At 36.5% G+C, this 19,995-nt stretch overlaps 3 protein-coding genes across 3 annotated transcripts; all 3 read right to left on the reverse strand.

Moving 5' to 3' along the window:
- Nucleotides 1-1,128: 1,128 nt before the first annotated feature.
- Nucleotides 1,129-3,175, reverse strand: LOC125477544 (binding partner of ACD11 1-like). Its single transcript, XM_048584723.1, has 5 exons — nucleotides 3,021-3,175; nucleotides 2,700-2,828; nucleotides 2,504-2,579; nucleotides 1,823-1,930; nucleotides 1,129-1,695 (listed from the first exon to the last, which is right to left on the reverse strand). The coding sequence occupies exons 2-5, from the start codon at nucleotides 2,813-2,815 to the stop codon at nucleotides 1,267-1,269; spliced, it is 729 nt and encodes a 242-aa protein (XP_048440680.1). The 5' UTR covers nucleotides 2,816-2,828; nucleotides 3,021-3,175; the 3' UTR covers nucleotides 1,129-1,266.
- A 2,045-nt stretch (nucleotides 3,176-5,220) lies between these two features.
- Nucleotides 5,221-6,978, reverse strand: LOC125477832 (transcription factor PRE6-like). Its single transcript, XM_048585320.1, has 2 exons — nucleotides 6,626-6,978; nucleotides 5,221-5,912 (listed from the first exon to the last, which is right to left on the reverse strand). Exons 1-2 carry the CDS (start codon nucleotides 6,761-6,763, stop codon nucleotides 5,760-5,762), a joined length of 291 nt encoding a protein of 96 aa, XP_048441277.1. The 5' UTR covers nucleotides 6,764-6,978; the 3' UTR covers nucleotides 5,221-5,759.
- Nucleotides 6,979-13,218: 6,240 nt separating this feature from the next.
- On the reverse strand, nucleotides 13,219-15,750 carry LOC125477871 (peptidyl-prolyl cis-trans isomerase CYP23-like). Its single transcript, XM_048585387.1, has 7 exons — nucleotides 15,580-15,750; nucleotides 15,233-15,495; nucleotides 15,037-15,109; nucleotides 14,867-14,956; nucleotides 14,364-14,403; nucleotides 13,766-13,848; nucleotides 13,219-13,686 (listed from the first exon to the last, which is right to left on the reverse strand). The coding sequence occupies exons 1-7, from the start codon at nucleotides 15,733-15,735 to the stop codon at nucleotides 13,666-13,668; spliced, it is 726 nt and encodes a 241-aa protein (XP_048441344.1). The 5' UTR covers nucleotides 15,736-15,750; the 3' UTR covers nucleotides 13,219-13,665.
- Between the last annotated feature and the right edge of the window lie 4,245 nt (nucleotides 15,751-19,995).

Genomic DNA, 19,995 nt, shown 5'->3' on the forward strand with positions numbered 1-19,995 from the left:
GGTTTATCAGTTTTTTGGGCCCGCGCCAATTTTATAAAGCCCAGTTAATCTGACGTTGTGGGCTCATCGCGTGGTTCGGACTTAAAAATACGTAATTCTATATTTTTTTTAATGTAAAGCCCATACGTAACATTGACGAAAAGGTGACTTGGAATCTAAACCGTCGGATTCGCTTTGATCGGAAGTTGAGTCGAATTTACATGATAGCCCACACTTTTTTGTACCTTCCCATTTTGAAGTTTCTACTTTATGGAAATTCAGAGTGTATGACCTAGAAATTTCAATTTATAAACAATGCTATAGTCTCATGCCTATGGTATGTTGCGAAATAAATTTTATTTACGTAAGGATATATGTTAACTCAAGTTGGAAATCGGTGTACCTAGTGGTTCGGGGCAAATTTTATGCCCGCATTTCACATAGCATGTCATAGGTTCGATTTTTAGTGCTCGTGAATTACACGATGACAGCCAAAAGGAGGCTGAAATGCCTCTACGAGTCTTTCCGACCCCTAAAATGGTGCACTACCATGGCAAAGCCACCAGCTGGTCCCCTTAAAAATTGGAAATTGGTAATAGCATTTCCCAACAGCTTAGTTGTCTTCATACCCCTCGGCAAAATGGTTGTGCATAACGACAACACATGCATCTAGTTAAAACTAATATGCATTTTTGTTAAGCACAAATTACTGGTAGATGCTTTTTCTACTGCAAACCATATCATTAATCGTTTCTTAACCCTGATGCTCCCTCCTCTTCTTGTTCTGATGCTGTTAATGCTCGTAATCATGCTCCAACTTATCGATCTGCTTCTTCTCCTTCTCCTTCTCGTTCACTTAATCGAACAATCTTCAAACCAAAAGCCTTCTCTGCTACCAAACACCCTCCCCCGCAACTTCTCTTGCTCTACCTTCTTCCGAAGCAGCTAAATAACCTCGACGGAAGACTGCAATGCAAGAAGAGTGTAATGCCTTGCCACAAACAGGCACTTCGAATTAGAAGAAACCCTGTAATGCCCTGCGACCGACCATCCAAATTCTTCTCACTTTAGTACAACTGGTTTGTAAACCAATCGGATGTTAATAATGTTTTCTCTGATTGTTTTGTAAATATTAATTATTTTCATGTCTCCCCTGTAGTGTTCTTCTGGGTTATCATTATGTATAGCAAGTACTTATACTAACACCAAGGTATCGAAAGTACGAAATGGCTACAATATTCTGTTCTATATACAAACACAACAGGAGATACCATGTTATCAAATACCTCACTGCTTAACATTCTGATTTCCCAAATCAGCAGCAGCTTTAGCCGCTCGGTTTAGAGCATCCGACACCCAAAGAGCTCCCTTAGAAAAGTAGCTACTATTCACCACAGCGTTCGCAGCTTCTGTGGCTTTTCTTCCCGTCTCTGATATGGCTGATTTGGTGATCTCTGACACATGATACCTCTCATCCACTGACTTCACAGCTCCAACCCCTGCGTAAATCTTATCGGTTAGGCCAATTCTCTGGCTCAGTTCAGTCACCCTAGCTGTTGCACTTGCCGAAACTTGATGAGACTCATCCAATGATTTCGCCTTGGCTAATGCATCTTTTCCGAGCACAAATCCCTTGGCCAACATGGTCAAGACTGCTTCCTGGGCCACACTCACCACTTGTCCAGCACTAGGAAGATTCTGGCTTCCATGTGGAGGCTGCCAAGACATACTTATGGATTACTCTTGCAAACCTTTTTCAGTACAATAGTTTGGTGTGTGCGCGAAAATGTGCAAACGAGAAACCAAATTATTTGCGCTTTAGAAAGAAACAAAATATACATACAGTTGAATCAGTTTCCGCTTCATGCCGAGGCCTGTTCCAAAAATCAAATTCATCTTGATAGTGCCCCCAGCGTGTTATGCACACAGCTTGATCAATAATTGTGGCACCCTGAGACAATAAGATTTTAAGGGGAAAACATGAATTAACGCTCACAAATCATCGCCGAGAAAGATACTAAGAAACCGATGAACAGTTACCATCTAGGCATCAGTGAGCAACTACATATGAGCACAGACCATATAATGGGAATGCGATATAAAAAAGTTCCGGCTAGAGGCTACTATGATAACTTGGAAGCCCTTTCATCAAAGCAACAACTTATTTATTTAAGGTCACTAGTTGAGCCCTGTATCTCGAAATCTTAGGCTAAATTTGGATAGCGTCAAAGTTCCATCACTGAATTCTTTAGTATGATTATCTTTCTTTTGTCAAAGTATCTTTCTCTTGCTATGTATATAAGCACAAATTTATTGCCGAAAGCAATTTGGCAAGTTTTACACAAATGTTAAAAGGACAACTGGCAGAAATGAGCTATAAGCACCGCTATAATCATCGCTCAAGATCAGCACAAAACAATTAAGACTACATTTAACTGCATAGTGTATTAATCCAAATTTGACCATTAAACACAGGCAGCAAGCACATAAATAATCAGTTGCAACGAGTCGAAGAAATACTCACACTGAGCAAGCAAGCAGTCTCCTGAGAATACGAATCTTTGAACGTCACATAGGCAGTGCATGCACATTCACCCGATCTGAATTTTCCCCAAAATAACAGGAACAAATTTATATCCCAAAATATAAGACAGAAATTATAAGCATCATATAAAATACTGAAAACACTAGAGATTGAGCAGTAAGAAATGTCAAGAAACCTGACGATTTCTACATGGTCGATGGAACCAGAGAAGGCGAAGAAATCGTAGACATCTTTCTCTGTTGCTTTCGGAGATAGACCCGTAACTTCAACGGCGTATCCACCAGAATTCATCTTCTCCAAAAATCTTACAAATTTCATGAAATTAAACCCTATTTAGTCCAATTAATCCATATTCCAACCAGAATCTTAGAACTTAATCATCCGAATTTCCAATTTACAATTCCATCGTAGAAATTTTCACAAAATTAAAACACTAAACGGAAAAAAAATTAGGAAAAAATTAGAAATCTAAAGCGTGAAGAATTGATTGACGCACCTGAGCTCAGTAGATGTTTCAGGATCGAGTGTATCAGAGGAGGAGGAAGTTGTAGTGTTCGTAGAGACAAGGCCACCACTCTGTGAGTGCGCGGTGTTGCGTGTCGTTACTGGGCAGCGAGTCAGCAATGTTGCTCGCTTTTTGAACAAGTAACCAACTATGTGCCGGAGACCTGGCGGAACCCTTATAATTGGGCCTAACTGCCATGACTAGGCCCAATAGAGAGTACGTTGACCAGAATAAAGCCCAACCCAGGAAACTGCCAAGGCTCAAGGCCTCTGGATAGTTGGGAACACTTAATTTGGACTGGACCAAAGTGCGCAAAACGTATATCTCGACTCAAGGCCCAGTCTCCATCTGGCGTGCCTATTTGGAGGTGTACGTCCTGGTTATTTCACACATACTCTTATTAATTTTTTTAATTCAACGATTTGATGGTCGAAAATTAAGAAGGATTGTGTGAGAGGTAAATGGGTGTGTGAATAAAACCATCCCTCTAGAAACTGTCCATGTGAGACTGTCCTTTGACCCGTACATCTCGACACAAGGTTAGAATTCTAACACAGTAGCCTAAGTGCTTTGAAGATCTTGGGCCTCTTCATTCACTGCCAATTATTTTAGGTCAGATGCTCGAATTCTATCAAAAAATGCGTGAGCAATTGATGAAAAAAATGACATTGTGAGTTCAAATTTGATGTGGACGCATTTGTAGTCGGTTGAATTAATGAATTCGGTATTTCCTAATTGAGTACGGTATGTGGATCAACAGATTTTTGTTATCTTGCAAGAAATATGTTTGTCACGTTGAGAGATATGCGATGTCTTATCCATTTTTTTTTTACTATATTTGCGGGAGTAGCGGGGAGTTTGCAAATTAAAGTTGTCATCTTTCTTCTTCTAGAGTTTGAATTTTGGTACTTTAGAAACGATTAGACTTTGATTTCAATTTAATAAAAGCTATCAGGCTATCAGGCTACGTAGTACGTACACAATCAAATAGTAAATTTCTGTTTTGCGTGAGCATCTAGCTATATCTAGCTATCAGGCTATCAGCTGGTATACCATCGACCTTACAGTAATATTGAGTGTTAGACCGCCAAGCGATGCTAATTACGTTACTAATCCACGTATAATATTAAAAGTAGACGACATGAGTGATGAGTCGAACGATAATGTCATGCACTAGTGTGGGACAATCACATGGAACAATCAGACTTGTTTGTATAATTAAACTTGTATTTTACTTATTTTATGTGATTAACTAACCCTTCCACACTTGCAAATTTTGGTTTAGCTAAACTGATTAGAGCAGTGTTCCCCCCTCTTCACTATTATTTCGATCTCTCTTCCCCGTACGTGATTTAGATTAATTAGAGACTATTGCTTGTAAAACCATTCCACATTCCTTCATTTCCACCACCATTGGTGGAGGGATAATCACGTATAGAAGTAATTATTAGGTAACTCTTTCGTGCCTAACTCTTCCAATTAACTTCATAATTAAGGACGAGCATGACAATTCTTTTGGACCGACTTGTCGTAATGACCACTTTAAATATGTTTAATACAATGAACTTAATAGTTGATAATGTGAACGCACCAGAGATTGTCTGCAATATGTTCATTTGCCAAGGCATAATTGTCCTACTAATGCATGCTGATTAATTAATTAGCCAACAAATTCACGGGAATTATTTTGCTACAGCCTCGTTACCAAATTGGTATATATTTTATATTTGGGGTAAAGTCACATGTTCGATCGACATTGTATCTGCCGCAATATATATTGCCTCTAGAAGTCCACATCTAACATTTTAATATAAAAATTTGATAAGTAAGATGACTAACTATTTCGATAATTAACTAATCACGTGCATTGCTGATATATATTTAATGTTGTCTAGAGGCATAAAATTATTATATTTGTCGAAATATTCTCTTATACAGGTATGTTCTGCATATAACAAAAGGGTTCATCCTTATTTAAAAACGTATCATAAAAATATTGGCAATTTTGTATATACAAATAGTATTATCGATTGCATATATATTTTTAAATATTCATTATAAGTGTCACAATCAAATATAACAGATAATATTAAGAGATTTCAGTTTTCTCTAGATGGATATAGATTGTGAGATTTGAATTATATACGATCCAACACAAAAAGAAATAGAAGTTTTCTATGAAAAAAGGAACTAGAAATCTAAAAGTGCTTTTATGATTATAAAAGTTAATTACCTACTACAAGTCGTCGAAAGTAATAGCATAGACTTGGACTGGAGAGTACTCCATGTTACATAAATAATTAAACTTTTTTACTATTATTTGGAAGACAGAACGTTCAAAACTACTACAATAATTTAGAAAATGAGAAAATTTTAAACCCGAAACGCATAAGTAGAAATACAACACTCTATTCACTAGGATATTGGACTGCTACACATAAGTAATTAAACTACTCTCTTTCTTAATCAAAAAAGAAAAAGAAAGGAAAAAAAGAAAAAACTCTTTCTTCTGGCCTAATGAGCAAACCCTAGCTAGCTAACTAGCCAGATTTATAAGGCTCACGACAAAAAGAGATTAACAATACTAATACCGAATACGGATCATGATTAACTAGGAAGCTCCATATATATATATATATATATATATATTGTTAATACCGAATACGGATCATGATTAACTAGGAAGCTCCATATATATATATATATATATATAGATATATATATACACCATCACATAAGTAAACTCCTAATAATGGCTGCTTGGTCGTTATCCATGTCCGTCGTGGCCAAAAGCTCTGATAAGCGCTCACTTAGGTCATCCACCTCTCTGTGTAAGTTTCTAATATAATTGCAAGTCTCTTGCAAAACCTTCGACGCCGACGCCTGCCAAAATATTAATTCAAACACGTTAACTAACAAATTAATGCATAACTAATTAGTTACGTGTATAATTATCTACCTCAATTTAGACAGAAACATATATATAAATGAGAGGGTCTGGTGAGGATGGCATGGGGGAACAATTGGAGTCCCACACCTCAAGTTGTGGTTACAGAATAAATGAGATGAGTGTGACTTATCAACCTATTGAGAGTTGTCCCACATCGATGAGGAATAAAGTTTGCTATGTGTTTATGTGATCTTGGACTACTCCCCATATTGCTAATTGAATTTATGGTAGAACCCTAATTTCATCATGATATCAAAACAAGTTGTCTTCGTGTGAAGTCAAACAGTCACACACACTCCATGTCACCCTGTTGTGTTGTCCACGTGTAGGCTTGAAAATCGGCCATACGTGCGGGGGCGTGTTGAGAGTTGTCCCACATCAGTGAGAACAAGGTTTGCTATGTGCTTATGTGGTATTGGGCTACTCCCCATATTGCCAATTGGTTTTATGATGGAACCCTAATTTCATCACAACCTCTACATATTATCTAACCAAATGGAGACCACATAAAAGAATAATTTTATTCATTTTTGTAACATTATATTACAAACATGAAAGACTACAAGAGAGCTAGGAAGAACAAAATTTTATTTTAAAAAGACAAAATATTAAATATATATGTGTGTGTGCGTGCGTGTGTGTGTACCTTGTTGGAACGCCTAGGGCGAATCTCAGGAAGAAGCTGCTGTAACTTGGATACGAGATCAGTGATCTGGTCATCACTGATACTGTTGTTGTTCCTGCTCGACGACTGCCTCGACCGAGAGGATCTTCTGCTCGACATTGTCAAATATTTGGAGAGTTTGAAGTTCTGACAGAAAACTCAGAAGAAATGATAATATTAGAGTTTGAAGTTCTTCTAGAGAAAAAACCCAGAGAGACAAATGAGCGGGAGATGTATGAGCTGAGAGAGAATGAGATAATGAGGTGCTACTTAAAAGGGATTCTAGAGAGAGAAAGAGAGGAGAGACAGAGAGAGAAGAGAGAAGGAATGCCGAATGCGGGCTAAAGGGGTTGATATTAATAGGGTTTGAGCAATGAGAGTGATGGAAAGAAATAAAATTGAATTAAAAAAAAAATCGAGTTGGGTTACAAAACTCACAATGGAGAGCAACTTTTTTGATATGATACGCCGTTATTATGACATTATATGTCAATCATACAACGTTGTATAAAGAAAAATTTAAACACGTTGTTGTACAATTAGTGTAGTACGTCACAATAGTGATGTATCATGCCATAAAAATTTTCTTTGGCAAGTTGAGGAAGGGTATGGAGAAATGGAGATACGCCGACACAACTCCGTTTTTTTTCTGGTGTGCAGACTCTGTTGGAGTTCAAGCGGGTAAAAGGAATGTGCTTGTTAGCGCCCTACTCCGCGGGCCTCTCTGTGTCAGTCCCAGCTCGCAACCCATGTTATGTTATTACTTGTTTGTCATTTTAATTAGTTATTTAATTAATTTCTGTAGCTTCTAGCCTTCTACAGCATTTTTATATTTATTATTTATAATATTTTACTACTTGAGTGGGTGATGAAGGCGAAATTTTTAGTTATGACGGAAATACGAGTATTACACCACGTGTTTTTATGTAAATGATGAGAAATTTTATTTTTTAAGTTATTAACTTTTTAACACACGTATCTCACCATTTATATAATGATACGTAATGTACTACTCCGTGTGATTGTCACAATGAAAAATCTCTCGTGAGGGAGTGTCCTCACCTCCATTTTTTCTTGTTTAAAAGTTCCAAGGTGGGGTACTATTACTAACGGCTATATTTATGTGTGAGAAACTTTCCGGATCCTTAAACTTTGGTAGGAGAGATCCGAAAGGAATGTCTTCCCCATATTCTCGACCCACTAAAAAATCTTTCTTACGTGGAATGCAAGTGTATGGGTATAACATGGTTGAATGTTGACCAGACTGATTTCCAATTAAGCACTTAGGGTTGCATGTGTGGCCTCGTCTGTGTCAAAATCTGAACCGGATTCCTAGGCAACAAACTTGGCTAATTTTACTTTACTACTCATTGTAATTCTGTCATTATAGGAGTTAAGCATGCTTATTATCAATTTACGCCCTAATTAAAAAAAGAAGATAAAAGTATAGATTAAGCATGCTTCTAGCAGTTTACCCTTCAAGTTCAAGCATATCTTTTTGGGAGTCTCCCAATGAAACTTGTACTTTCTCTTATATGACATCTTGCCTTTAATTCTTCCCACTTTACTATCAAAATTTTATAATATTTTGCAGTATCATCGTAATGTTGTATATTTGAATATTATCTGATCCGATATAGTACAACAATTAGTTGACGAGTCTTACACATCACGGATTTGGATCCTCGTCAGACTCTCTTCCTAGAGATTATAAGAATTAACGACACGTACCGTTGATAAAAAAATTTATCGTACGGTCCCCAATTAAATGATGTTTATATTTTTAAAAATAAAGCATCATTGTTTTACGTGAAAAATATAAAAAAAGAAAAAATTGTGGCTCAATATTTTTTATCAACGGTTCGTGTTCGTTGATCTCTAAAATCTCCAGAGAAAGGATCCGACGAGAATCCAAATCCACACATCACGAGAGCATTCTTATTAATTGGTTGGTCTAACTGGTCTACTAAATTAGTTTTTCCTCTCTCCTTAAAATATAATGAAGTAGGATGCAAAACTTCTTCTCTTAAATTCGAAGGTGAATGGTCCTACACGCTCGGAAACCACCGCCCTTATTCTTATTAAAATAAATAAAAAAATTACATTCAACTAGGTTATAGATATGCGCTTAGTGCTCATAATAAGAGAAATATTCATGTCTAAATATGCCAAACAACAATTAAACAAAACATGATCAAAATATACATTAGGGGTCGCAAACTGCACTTAATCAGGAATTTTCTACTTTTTCAAGACCAAAAAAATTACAATGGGTTCTACCATAAAATCAATTAATAATATTAAGAGTAGTCCAATTCTTTATAAACACATGCAAAGTTCATCCTTCCTCCGATTTTGGATTTACTCTAAACACATCCTCGTATGTGTGTAACAAGTCTAATGTGAACAATACAAATCTAATGATGTGAAGCATGTGTGACATTCAGGCTTTATTCGTGGCATAACTTGCTTTGATACCATGGAGATGATTAGAGTTCTATCATCAAACTAATTAACAATATGAGAAACACATGTAAGATCTCTCGTCTCCCGATGTGGGAATTTACTGTTTTGGTTTCCTTTTCTATGGCGTGCTTCCTCGTAATTAAGTTGGTCTGTCGACGTTAGTCATTTTCTGGGGCTTGGGATCATCACTGTAAAAGCCCGATTGCGGTTTTTACTGCATCTGTCTGCAGTAGTTATTATTTTTTATTCTTTAGCTTGCACGAGAACAGAAGGTAATAATCAATCAAAGGATTACATCCAGGGAAAACCAAGGCATGCGCATGCACGTGGACAAGTTGGGAGCAGCCAAATTTAATTGACCACATACGCCTCCCGGTGGCTTCTACCCCTTTCCAGTTTTAAACAATTTTTATTTTTTGCTTATGTATTATTATTTGAAACTTTTATTAAAAGAGTTTGGGTTTAGTTAAAGAAAAACTATGCTATAATTTTATTTAATGAAAAAAATTTAAATATTAATGAAAAATCTATAAATTTTAATAAAAAAGATAAAAGAATTTAAATTTTAATGAAAATGACAAAAAATTTTTTTTTTTAAAAAAGACATAACGCGCAGGACCTGCGCGTCTATCATAGATACTGTTTATGAAACTGAACACTTATGAAATTGAACACTATTTATGAAAACGGTAGTACACTATTTATTAGTCCAGTTTTATAAATAGTGCCTAGTTATTGGTCTACTTTTATAAATAGTGCATAGTTCTTGGTCATATTTTATAAATAGTGCCTAGTTATTGGATCCAGTTTCATAAATAGTATATAGTAATGGTACGGTTTCATAAACAGTGTCTCTTTCTTGGTCTAATTTCATAAATAGTTCCCAGTTATTGGTCTACTTTCATAAATAGTGCCTAGTTCTTAGTCTTGTTTCATAAATAATGTCTAGTTCATGGTAAAAGTTCATAAATAGTGTATAGTCTAGTTTCATAAATAGTTTCATCCTATTTGTTTAGTTTTAGAAATAAAACCTAATTCTTGGTTTCATTTCACAAATAGTATCTACTTATTGGTTTTGTTTCATAAATATTGTTTACTTTTTGGTCCAGTTTCATAAGGTTTGAAACTTAGACCTTGTTTGGTCCTGTAAAAGCATTCATTGCGCCAAAAACGATAAACCCATAAGTGATCCTTCAAATCAAAACCTTGAGAAAATTATGTTCTCTATAATTATATCTAAAAAGCTGTTTTCAATTACCGAATTAAAATACTGGATATTATATAAGTGGTGGGAAATTTTTCCTTATGCCTATAACGCAAGCAATACACCACGTGTTATTATGTAAGTGGTGGGAAATTTTATTTTTATGTTATTAATTTTTTAACACAGAAATCTCACAACTTGTATAAAGACACATGGTGTACCACCCCTTGTCCCAAACACATGACTACAATTGGGAAACAACACTACGAAAATAAAACTGGGTAATGTATTTCAATTTGAAGTAAAATAAAAAATAAAAAATCTCTTAATGATAGCTAACAACGGGAGAAAAAACAGGATTGTGAAATGGGGGTGGGTGTACGCGCGCCCATGATGCAAATCAAAATTGTAGGTATAAAGGTAGTGACTTGATAAATAAAGTTGCAAAGGTACCCTTTAGTGTTTCATATTCCATTATATATAAGACAATAGGGTATATATGTATATATGTGTGTGTATAGAGAGAGTATAAATATATAGAAGCAGCCTACATTTGATAAGATGAACAAAGCAGCAGCAAAGGAGGCGCACCTGGTGCGTGTGTGATAAATTTTTTTTTTTTTTTTGCTTTCTTTCTCTTGTCCTTATCGTTATAAAATTATTAAATGATTTTTTGTTAAAATTCAAAATTTTAAAATTATTTTTATTAATTTTCTTTTATTATTATACATGGATTAAATATTCAAAGAGAAAATAAAAATTGCTCGAAAACATGAAAAATTACGAGAGAAAACACGTGGTATGCACATGCAGACCGGTCTTATTAGGGAAAAACTTCAGAAACACTGGAGTTCTCCTCTTTTTTTTGGTTAATTTGATCATATTTGTGACAACGTAGCAACTTCTTTTTTGGTGGCCCTACAAAACTCACGTGACGCTTCTATTGAAGGCTTGCTGTTGATTTAAACGTTTTATTCAAAAATAAATAAATACAAAAAACTGCGAAAGGCCGACATTTGCACTCGTGATTTCTGCAGTTGGCAAACCCATACCAAACTTAGGTTCAAAACGGTCCTAGAAACGTGAGAACGCATTATCCAATCTGAACGGGCTTGTGATAACGCATTATCCACATGATACCCAAATACGACTGTGTCATTGCTAACATAACAGCTGACTAATTTATGTGTCCACATCCTTCGAGTTGCGATCGAACCCGCATTAGTATATGTAAGTATAATTGCGTTCTGTCACCGTAATATTTGTGGCTCATGAAAAATTCTAAAGGTTGTGAATGGCATCCTATTGTTTTTTAAAATATTAGGACAATTTTGTTGTGATCGATAACCAAAAAAACTTCGTTATACCTGTTTCATATCTTTGAATCTCATCGGCCCATTTTATCGACATTGATGGTAACCCTTTTCTCTCGTTGAGCCAGCACTAGTCTGATACCAATCGATACAAGCTCACAGGTACAACCCGATCATACAAAATCGGCTTGCAAAGAACCTACACCGACATAGGCTGTTGTTCCGACGTGGGATTTTGGGTCCTAACTGTTTGTGACTTTAGCCGTTTTACTGTTGTGTCTCCAATCAACTGTAGATGGAATTGTGAGAGGAGCTTGGGACCAAACAAAATTCGAAAAAAAAAGGTTTCTTCTCCCACGTGATAGGTCGAGGGAATTAGCAACCAAAAGAAGCAAAGCGGGGCAAGAAACACAAAATTTATTACATATGGGGTTGAAGAAGATTGAGGCCGTCTGATTCACATAGACGACTTTGGTGTGTGTTGTCGTTTTAAAGCCATGTGGGCATGCTTTGTCTTCCATCACTTGAAGACATCAAGCGATCTGGAACATCATAAGACTTTCCATCTCCCCAAAAGTCAAGCCTACTTGAGTCCATTCATTGGGACACAACTCCTGGATATGGACGGAATGCAGCTCTCCTACCTAATTGGCCATGTGCTCCTTTCTTTTTCTTATGTTGGAGGACATTCTAAATTAGTCTAATTAATGATAACGGTTCGGACTTAGATGTAATGGTCCTTTCCTCAAAGAGGTTGAGGGGGTTATTCGTCACCACGGGTTTAGCTTCCTCTTTGTCTTGGATTGCGTCAACCGCTCAAGTGAAGCCAAAAGAGGAGGATTTCCTAAAAGCTCCGATCTAGTGAAAATCCGTTGAGAGAAAGAAGGAATTCGGAGAACTTGAGAATTGAAACGATTCTCGTACTAACATTCTCATAAACACATGAAACTCAAGAGTCAAAATGATTCCAATTCCTATTGCTGGTAAGTAAACACGCTCTTAATCCTATATTAATTACATGGTAAATGGATTAAGTCCGATTCGGGCTTCATCAGTAGCAGGCAGCACATGTTATGTTTCCATGAGTCCGAAAGTTTGGAACACATGGGGGAGGCTGAGAGGGTTACCATCTTCCTCCTCACTGCACAGTTTGCTTACTCTTACCAGATTCAGACATGTGACTCTCACTCACTGTGATTCCCATGTTGGTGTAGGCCATCTCATCCCCAACCTTCCTGGTCCATTAGGTTGCTCGATAAATTTCCCCATGCAACACATGACTCCTTGTCTGTAAGGCCAGTAACATGTTTTGGATTGAACCAAATCGACCGTCAACTGAATGTAACTGTGTCGCTTTCGTCTTTACGGTGAAAGTTGTGGGGAGATTCACTGAATCTACCACCATACATTTTACGGCCTAAAAGCGATAGGGTACTTCCGGTCGGTTAGGAATTTGACATGTTTCCCATTGTTAAGCGAAGCTGCGTACAAGCGTATATTCTTGTTAGTTCGGTGGTAAAAACCAAAGTAACAATTAACAAGAGTTCAATTCTCCTCCTCCACGTAAGAAAGCCTAACCATAAAACCGAATATAGGGATACAAAAGATGTATAGCATGATTAACTTGGAATACCGTCACAGACTCACAGTTACATTCTCGTTGAATGGAAGTGTTATCCATACAAGCAACAATGAAGAATAATATTACCGACAGTAAATCAAACTCCGAATTTCAGACTTTGGATTTGGTTTATAACTAAGCCACTATAAATCCATTATTTGCTTCCCCTTGCATAAGCAACGGTTTCAGCAGTTTCACAGCAAACATCAGGAATCAAATGTGTGGCCTCAACATGCATGTCAGCCATTATCAACATCCAGTATAACATCAGGTTTCGACGTTCATTTACAGAGACAATTTTAGTGTCAGAGGTATTCACAGTGGCGGATGCTCGATTGACCCCATACGTATTGTCTCCCATCCGCTTGAATGGATTTTTGAACTTTTCTCACCCTTTGTAAACTGTTTGCTTGCTATGTCATGGGAAACATTTCATTCTCTACAAAAATGACACAGGATAAGTCCATGTTTACATTGTAATGTTAAAAAACATCATGTTCGTTGTAACTTTTAGTTACCTGTCTTTCAGTTTCAAAGGCAGCTGCAGCAAGCCTCCGCTTCATAATGGACCTCATGTCTACGCAATTCTCCATCTCGGTGTCTAAAAGTAACACAATCAAGCCATAAACACAATGTCAATTCATCCAATTTAAATGTGACGATTAAAATCTCCAATGCAACAAACACTGGACCCGTCTTCATTTGGCAGACACGTATCAACAAGGAAAAAAAGTAATGAAAAAGAGAACTTCAGCAATGTGCATGGTTCAGCATTTGGTCTTAAACTTCTCAAAAAACCTACCGCTGCTCCTTAATCCAGTCACTGAAGCTAGTGTCAATACGTATAGCCAAGTTACACTATATCTGAAAATAAACAATTGTGTAACCGTACAGCTCCCACCCCTTCATTTTTCTCTCTTCTAAAATCATCATTAATTTTCTCAAGCACGGTACTAGTGAAAGCAATTTACAAAATAGTTACCTTGCACTGCATGATTATGTGGCTTAAACTTACCTACAGATATATCATTTAATGAAGCACCAGATTCCATTAAAAATTCAAGTCATATGAAACTAGTACAAGTAACGAACAAATCAAGGGTGCTTAATGCTCACCGTAGTAGTATGTTGACAGAATTGTAATGCGCTCGGTGGGCTGGAGGAACAAAAGGGAAAATAAATTAAAGAGACAATAATGGCTGCTTTATATGACAAAGGCGTAACTGAAGCATAAAAATACTACTAAACTGTAGTAAGAAGCATTGCTGCTTTACCACATACGATTAATGCAAACAGTTCAAGCATGGAGATAAAACATTTATACAGTAGAGAGTGAGAATCAAATGAATCCACACATAGCAAGACTTTTAGTTTAATTATTATACACCAACTCAACCAAATATACGTCAAGTCAAGACTTTTAGTTTCGACTCCCATCTCTAATGCATTTACACATCAGATATAATGGCAATATCTACAGATATTTTAGAAGGGTGAAAAGAAGCTATACTATTGTACCCAACATAACACATAAAAACTATAATTCTAAGTTCACAGACATTGACCAATCGATTCTTACCGAAACATAGAAACAAGCAAAAGCATAGGAATAAGCATACCATCACGAAAATCCCTTCGCGACGAGTAGGGAGTTCCTCAAGTGCTTTCAAGGTCTCATCACCTTTAGTAACTTTCCCAAATATTGCATACTGAAAAAGGATTTCTTACTTCAACACATTACCGGTGTCATGCCCGATTCAAAGAAGTCATCAAAGTATAGTCAGCTTACCTTCCCATCAAGATGAGGGGAATCTCCAAGCAGCATTGAGAAGGACGATCCGGCGCTGTTCGGATCTTCGTGCCTACACAAAATATTAATAAAAAACAACAATTACCCAGATAATAATTCATAATTAAAGACCCGAAAGGGCGAAAACTTCAAATTTCTAATCAAGTAAATCAGAAAGACTCAGACTTTACAGTACCTTCCCATAGAGAGGATGCCCCTGACATGCTTGACGTCACTGAACTCGCCGACCACCGTCTTCACCGCCTCCCTCCGCTGCTCCTCGTTCATCGGAGCCGACCTTCCGCTGGCCACGTCGGCCACTTGAGCGACGAACCCTTTCTCAACCCTAAAGATGTGGTTGGTGTTGTAGCCGCCGAGGCGGACGAGCTTGAAAATGTGCTCCACAGTCTTCGGCGCGATGGTCGGGTAGAACCCAAATTCAATGTCGCCATAGTTGGTCTGCAAGATCACGCAAATCAAAATCCAAATTCTTCCCCAGAAATTCACATTAATTTCTACTTCGTTTTCAAATCATTTTTTCACCTGAAAAACGACGCGGGCGGATCCGAGCAGCGGGTCCGGAGAAGAAGCGGCGACGAAATTAGTAAGAAACGCGGAGTGAAAGCAAAAGCAACTGATCAGCCCGATTAGTGCTGAATCGCGGTTCAACATTTTCCCACCAAATCTGCCGTCCTTCATCGCATTTCACGTCAACAACCAAAAACCACACCTTTCTTTTTTTTTTTTTTTTTTTTAATGAAAATTAATAAAAATAATTTAGGAATTTTGAGTTTTAATAATAAGGGTAAATTAAAAAGTAAAGTGAATAGTTAAAAAAAAAAAAAAAAAAAAACTTTAATGAAAAGTTCTGGTACTGTTCACCTTAGAAAAATCATATTTTTACACTAAAAAATCAATCCTAATACTATTCATTTTACCATTTAGTTTACATTTATCGTTAAAACTCAAAATTTTAAACTCTTTCCATTTGTTTTTTTTGTTTTTTTAGGTTTTTTATTTTGGTGGTATAGGGCTTTGATTATTTCCCGAGGCCCAAATTTTGTATGTCCAACTCTTGACCCAAAAATCCTACTGGAGGCCCAATGAATTTTGTAAGCAATGCAAAAGTTGTGGTTTGTGGGTCGGTTTTATAACGGAATTGTTATTAGTATTCTATAAATGATTCTACAATTTTCTTCTGTTTTTATTTACTAAGGGAGTGTACATGGTAACCTCTTTGCGGAGCTAGTTACACAAAATTGAGTTTAATTTTATATCTGAATCGAGTCGAGATAACGTTGATACATGATATGTCATCTTTTTGGGCAAAAACGACATGTTTTAATGCTTTCATATGAAGAAGAACCTTGATAACATACTTTTTAGGAAACTTAATAGTCTGACGATATGTCTGGTTAGACTATTCTTGCAAAGGCATTCAACTTTTGTTTTGAGTTTCAACCGAGCTCATGTTAGTCTCACTCGGTACGAGAAATGCCATCCAGACGTATCAAGTTTCTTTCATAATTAAACTTTTATTTATCGCGTTCTGTCACGGATTGATGGAAGAGAGTGAAGTTTTGGTTTAGGCGTTCGCACCACCACCTTTGTTGGCCTTTGTTGGTCCTTTTCGGTATTCACCGTTGTCGACGATGCTACTCTGAGTTCTTTCTTCCTGCATGCTTCCTTGATCATGTGGCGACGGTCCTTAGAGGATTATGCGGCCTCTTTCTTTACAAATTTTAGGTTTCTTGTTGGCGTGATCCATGTGCTTGCGGGGGAGATGGATTGTTGTGTGGTTTTCTGGCGATAGCGAATGCAGCTTCACGAAGCCCAGCTTTTTAGGTTTTTTCTATGGTGTTTGTTTGTATGTGTTGGGCTCCAAGGCTGGCCTTAGGGCTTCATCATCTGTGTGTTTAAGGCCCCCGTTTGTTGAGCTTAACTTGTTTTTCAGACGTTTGTTGTACTTGTTCTCGTTGGTATTGAATTTTACCCTTTGTCCAAAAAAAAAAAAAAATTGAGAATGCAACCATGACCCGCATCTTGGTTGAACAAGGCACCATACTTATTTGGGAGCTTTAACAAAAAGCTTCTAGTACTGTTCATTTTAACGAAAAGCTATATTTTTACACTAAAAAGCCAATCCTCGTACTATTTATTTTACTTTTTATTTTATCTTTATCGTTAAAACTCAAAATTTTCAATATATTTTCATTAAGTTTCTTTACTTTTTTTTTTTTTTTTGTACGTAAGAAATAGGCCCAACAAGGCCTATGACGTCGAGCCTTCTTTTTCTACGGTCAGAACCCAAAAGATTCCGTATATGTCAAATTTGTTGAAGAGCACTATACATGGGATTGAAACGTTGTCGTAGCACGCAATCATGTTCAACAAACAACCTAGCGGACAACCAAAGACTTCTCCTTTGGACACTAGGTAACGGTGAGTAGCCATCTACGAATTTTACAACGTCAAAGGGACTGAGCAATGTCTTTGATTTAGAAAAGTCTCGAGTAAAATGGTTCACGAGATATTTCACGGATCACCTAATCTTACCTAATGTGAGTGAATTGTCGTATATAGCAGTCTCATTCAAAACTCTATTATTCAATTTAGAGTATCTGTTAGATTAGACGTAAGAAATAGGCCCAACAAGTCCTATGACGTCGAGCCTTCTTTTTCTACGGTCAGAACCCAAAAGATTCCGTATATGTCAAATTTGTTGAAGAGCACTATACACGGGATTGAAACGTTGTCGTAGCACGCAATCATGTTCAACAAACACCCTAGCGGACAACCAAAGACTTCTCCTTTGGACACTAGGTAACGGTGAGTAGCCATCTACGAATTTTACAACGTCAAAGGGACTGAGCAATGCCTTTGATTTGGAAAAGTCTCGAGTAAAATGGTTCATAAGATATTTCACGGATCACCTAATCTTACCTAATGTGAGTGAATTGTCGTATATAGCAGGCTCATTCAAAACTCTATTATTCAATTTAGAGTATCTGTTAGATTAGACGTAAGAGTCGTAATAGCACCCATTTTTTCAATGGCTCATATCAATTTGGTATTTGCTTCCTAAGCATATTCCCATGTATGCCAACAAAAAAAAAAAAAAAAAAAAAAAAAAAAAAGAGAAACTTTTTCGTAAGCAATGACATTGATCGTCATTGATGCTTCTAGCTAGCTATTAGTAACTTGATTCCTCTCTTCTAATCAATAAGAAATGCATCATTTGTTTGTCAATCAAAATCAAGGAGTTCCCTCACAGAATTTGATTCCAATGGTGGCATTTTTTTCTTCTCTCTTCCAAGTTTCCAACTCAATAAGATTCACTCACTAAGATCATATCATATATCAATATTGGGATCCAATTGGGCCTGACAAGTGTCCCCCTTTAGTTTAACCCAGCCCACTTTTGATTCTACATTGTTCAATTTAAACGTTATCTACATATCTATTTTTACTTCTCACACTTCCTCATAAGTTTCAGCTATCGGATCGAATAAATTGAAGAAGATCAATGAAAAAAAATTAACAAAGACATGTGAAAGGTATAAATTATCTTTTAATTTATATGGTGGTGTTATTTACAGCTTGTGCTCAGGGGTGGATCCATTAAGAGGCAAGGAGGTCACCGACCCCTTGAAATCTGGTAAATCTCCAAGATGACTTGGTGCTGCCCTTTTGAAAGTTAAAGTTGTCCTTCATACCAACTGCTTGATAAGATGTCTCAAAGAGAAGTTGGCCTTATTGAGAGCAATGTTTTTCCCATTAATAATGAAAGCTATAATGCATCATTTTCAAAGTATAAAAACGTGTCATGGACAATTATATTGTTATTTGTTTTATAAATTGTGAATGATGGAACTATGGTTTAATTTTTAAGATTATTATATATCTAATAAATGTTTGTGAACTTTCACATGTAACCCTTCGAATGATTTTTCATGAATATACCATTGCATGTGCTTCCTTTTAAAAAAATTTCTTATGATTTTATCGCTTTTTATATGGGATTTTATAACACGCATTGATTTATTTAATACATCGAAACACAGTAGAATTGTCTATTTTATATTTAGTGAATAATCTTCTTCTTATGCTTCGTAATCATAATTTCGGGTCCAAGACACCTTGCTAACAGCCTGTTTTTTCTGTTGAAAATGATCAAATCAGTTTCTCGCATCAATCTAGTTGCATGTTCTGGAAGCATAAAAAATTTGAAAAGCATTCGCACATCCGAGGGAAATAAAAGAAATCTCGAAGACTGGATTATTCAACTCTCTCCATAGTCCATACACACTATCTGCAGCAAAGAAGAGGTCAAACAAAATCAGAGTTGTCTGCTCAACTTTCTAATACTAGTTACACAACAAACCTTTCAAAATCACAATGATGCATGCATGTTGAACGCATAGGCTTGAAAATAGCCAACTAACAATCTATCATGAGTTGCCCTAATTAATGCGTTAATTGCTATCTTATCGGAAAACTCTACTATATATGTTTGGTTCGTAGACTTGACAAATAGATTTTGTTTATCGTGTTCATGTTGTTTTTCGTGTCATATCCGTTATCTTAATGGATCATGTTGTCCTGTGTCAAATATGTTATCTTAACAAGTTTTTAACTGTAACCCGATAATGACCTAATTCATTAACGGTTTGTTTCGTGTCAGCCATTATCAACATCCAGTATAACATCAGGTTTCGACGTTCATTTACAGAGACAATTTTAGTGTCAGAGGTATTCACAGTGGCGGATGCTCGATTGACCCCAAAAATCCTACTGGAGGCCCAATGAATTTTGTAAGCAATGCAAAAGTTGTGGTTTGTGGGTCGGTTTTATAACGGAATTGTTATTAGTATTCTATAAATGATTCTACAATTTTCTTCTGTTTTTATTTACTAAGGGAGTGTACATGGTAACCTCTTTGCGGAGCTAGTTACACAA

Source organism: the organism of the source record quoted next, unplaced genomic scaffold, assembly GCF_019419815.1.
Source record: "Pyrus x bretschneideri cultivar Hongxiangsu unplaced genomic scaffold, Pyrus_bretschneideri_v1 Contig22, whole genome shotgun sequence".
In the NCBI taxonomy this organism is placed as follows: Eukaryota; Viridiplantae; Streptophyta; class Magnoliopsida; order Rosales; family Rosaceae; genus Pyrus; species Pyrus x bretschneideri.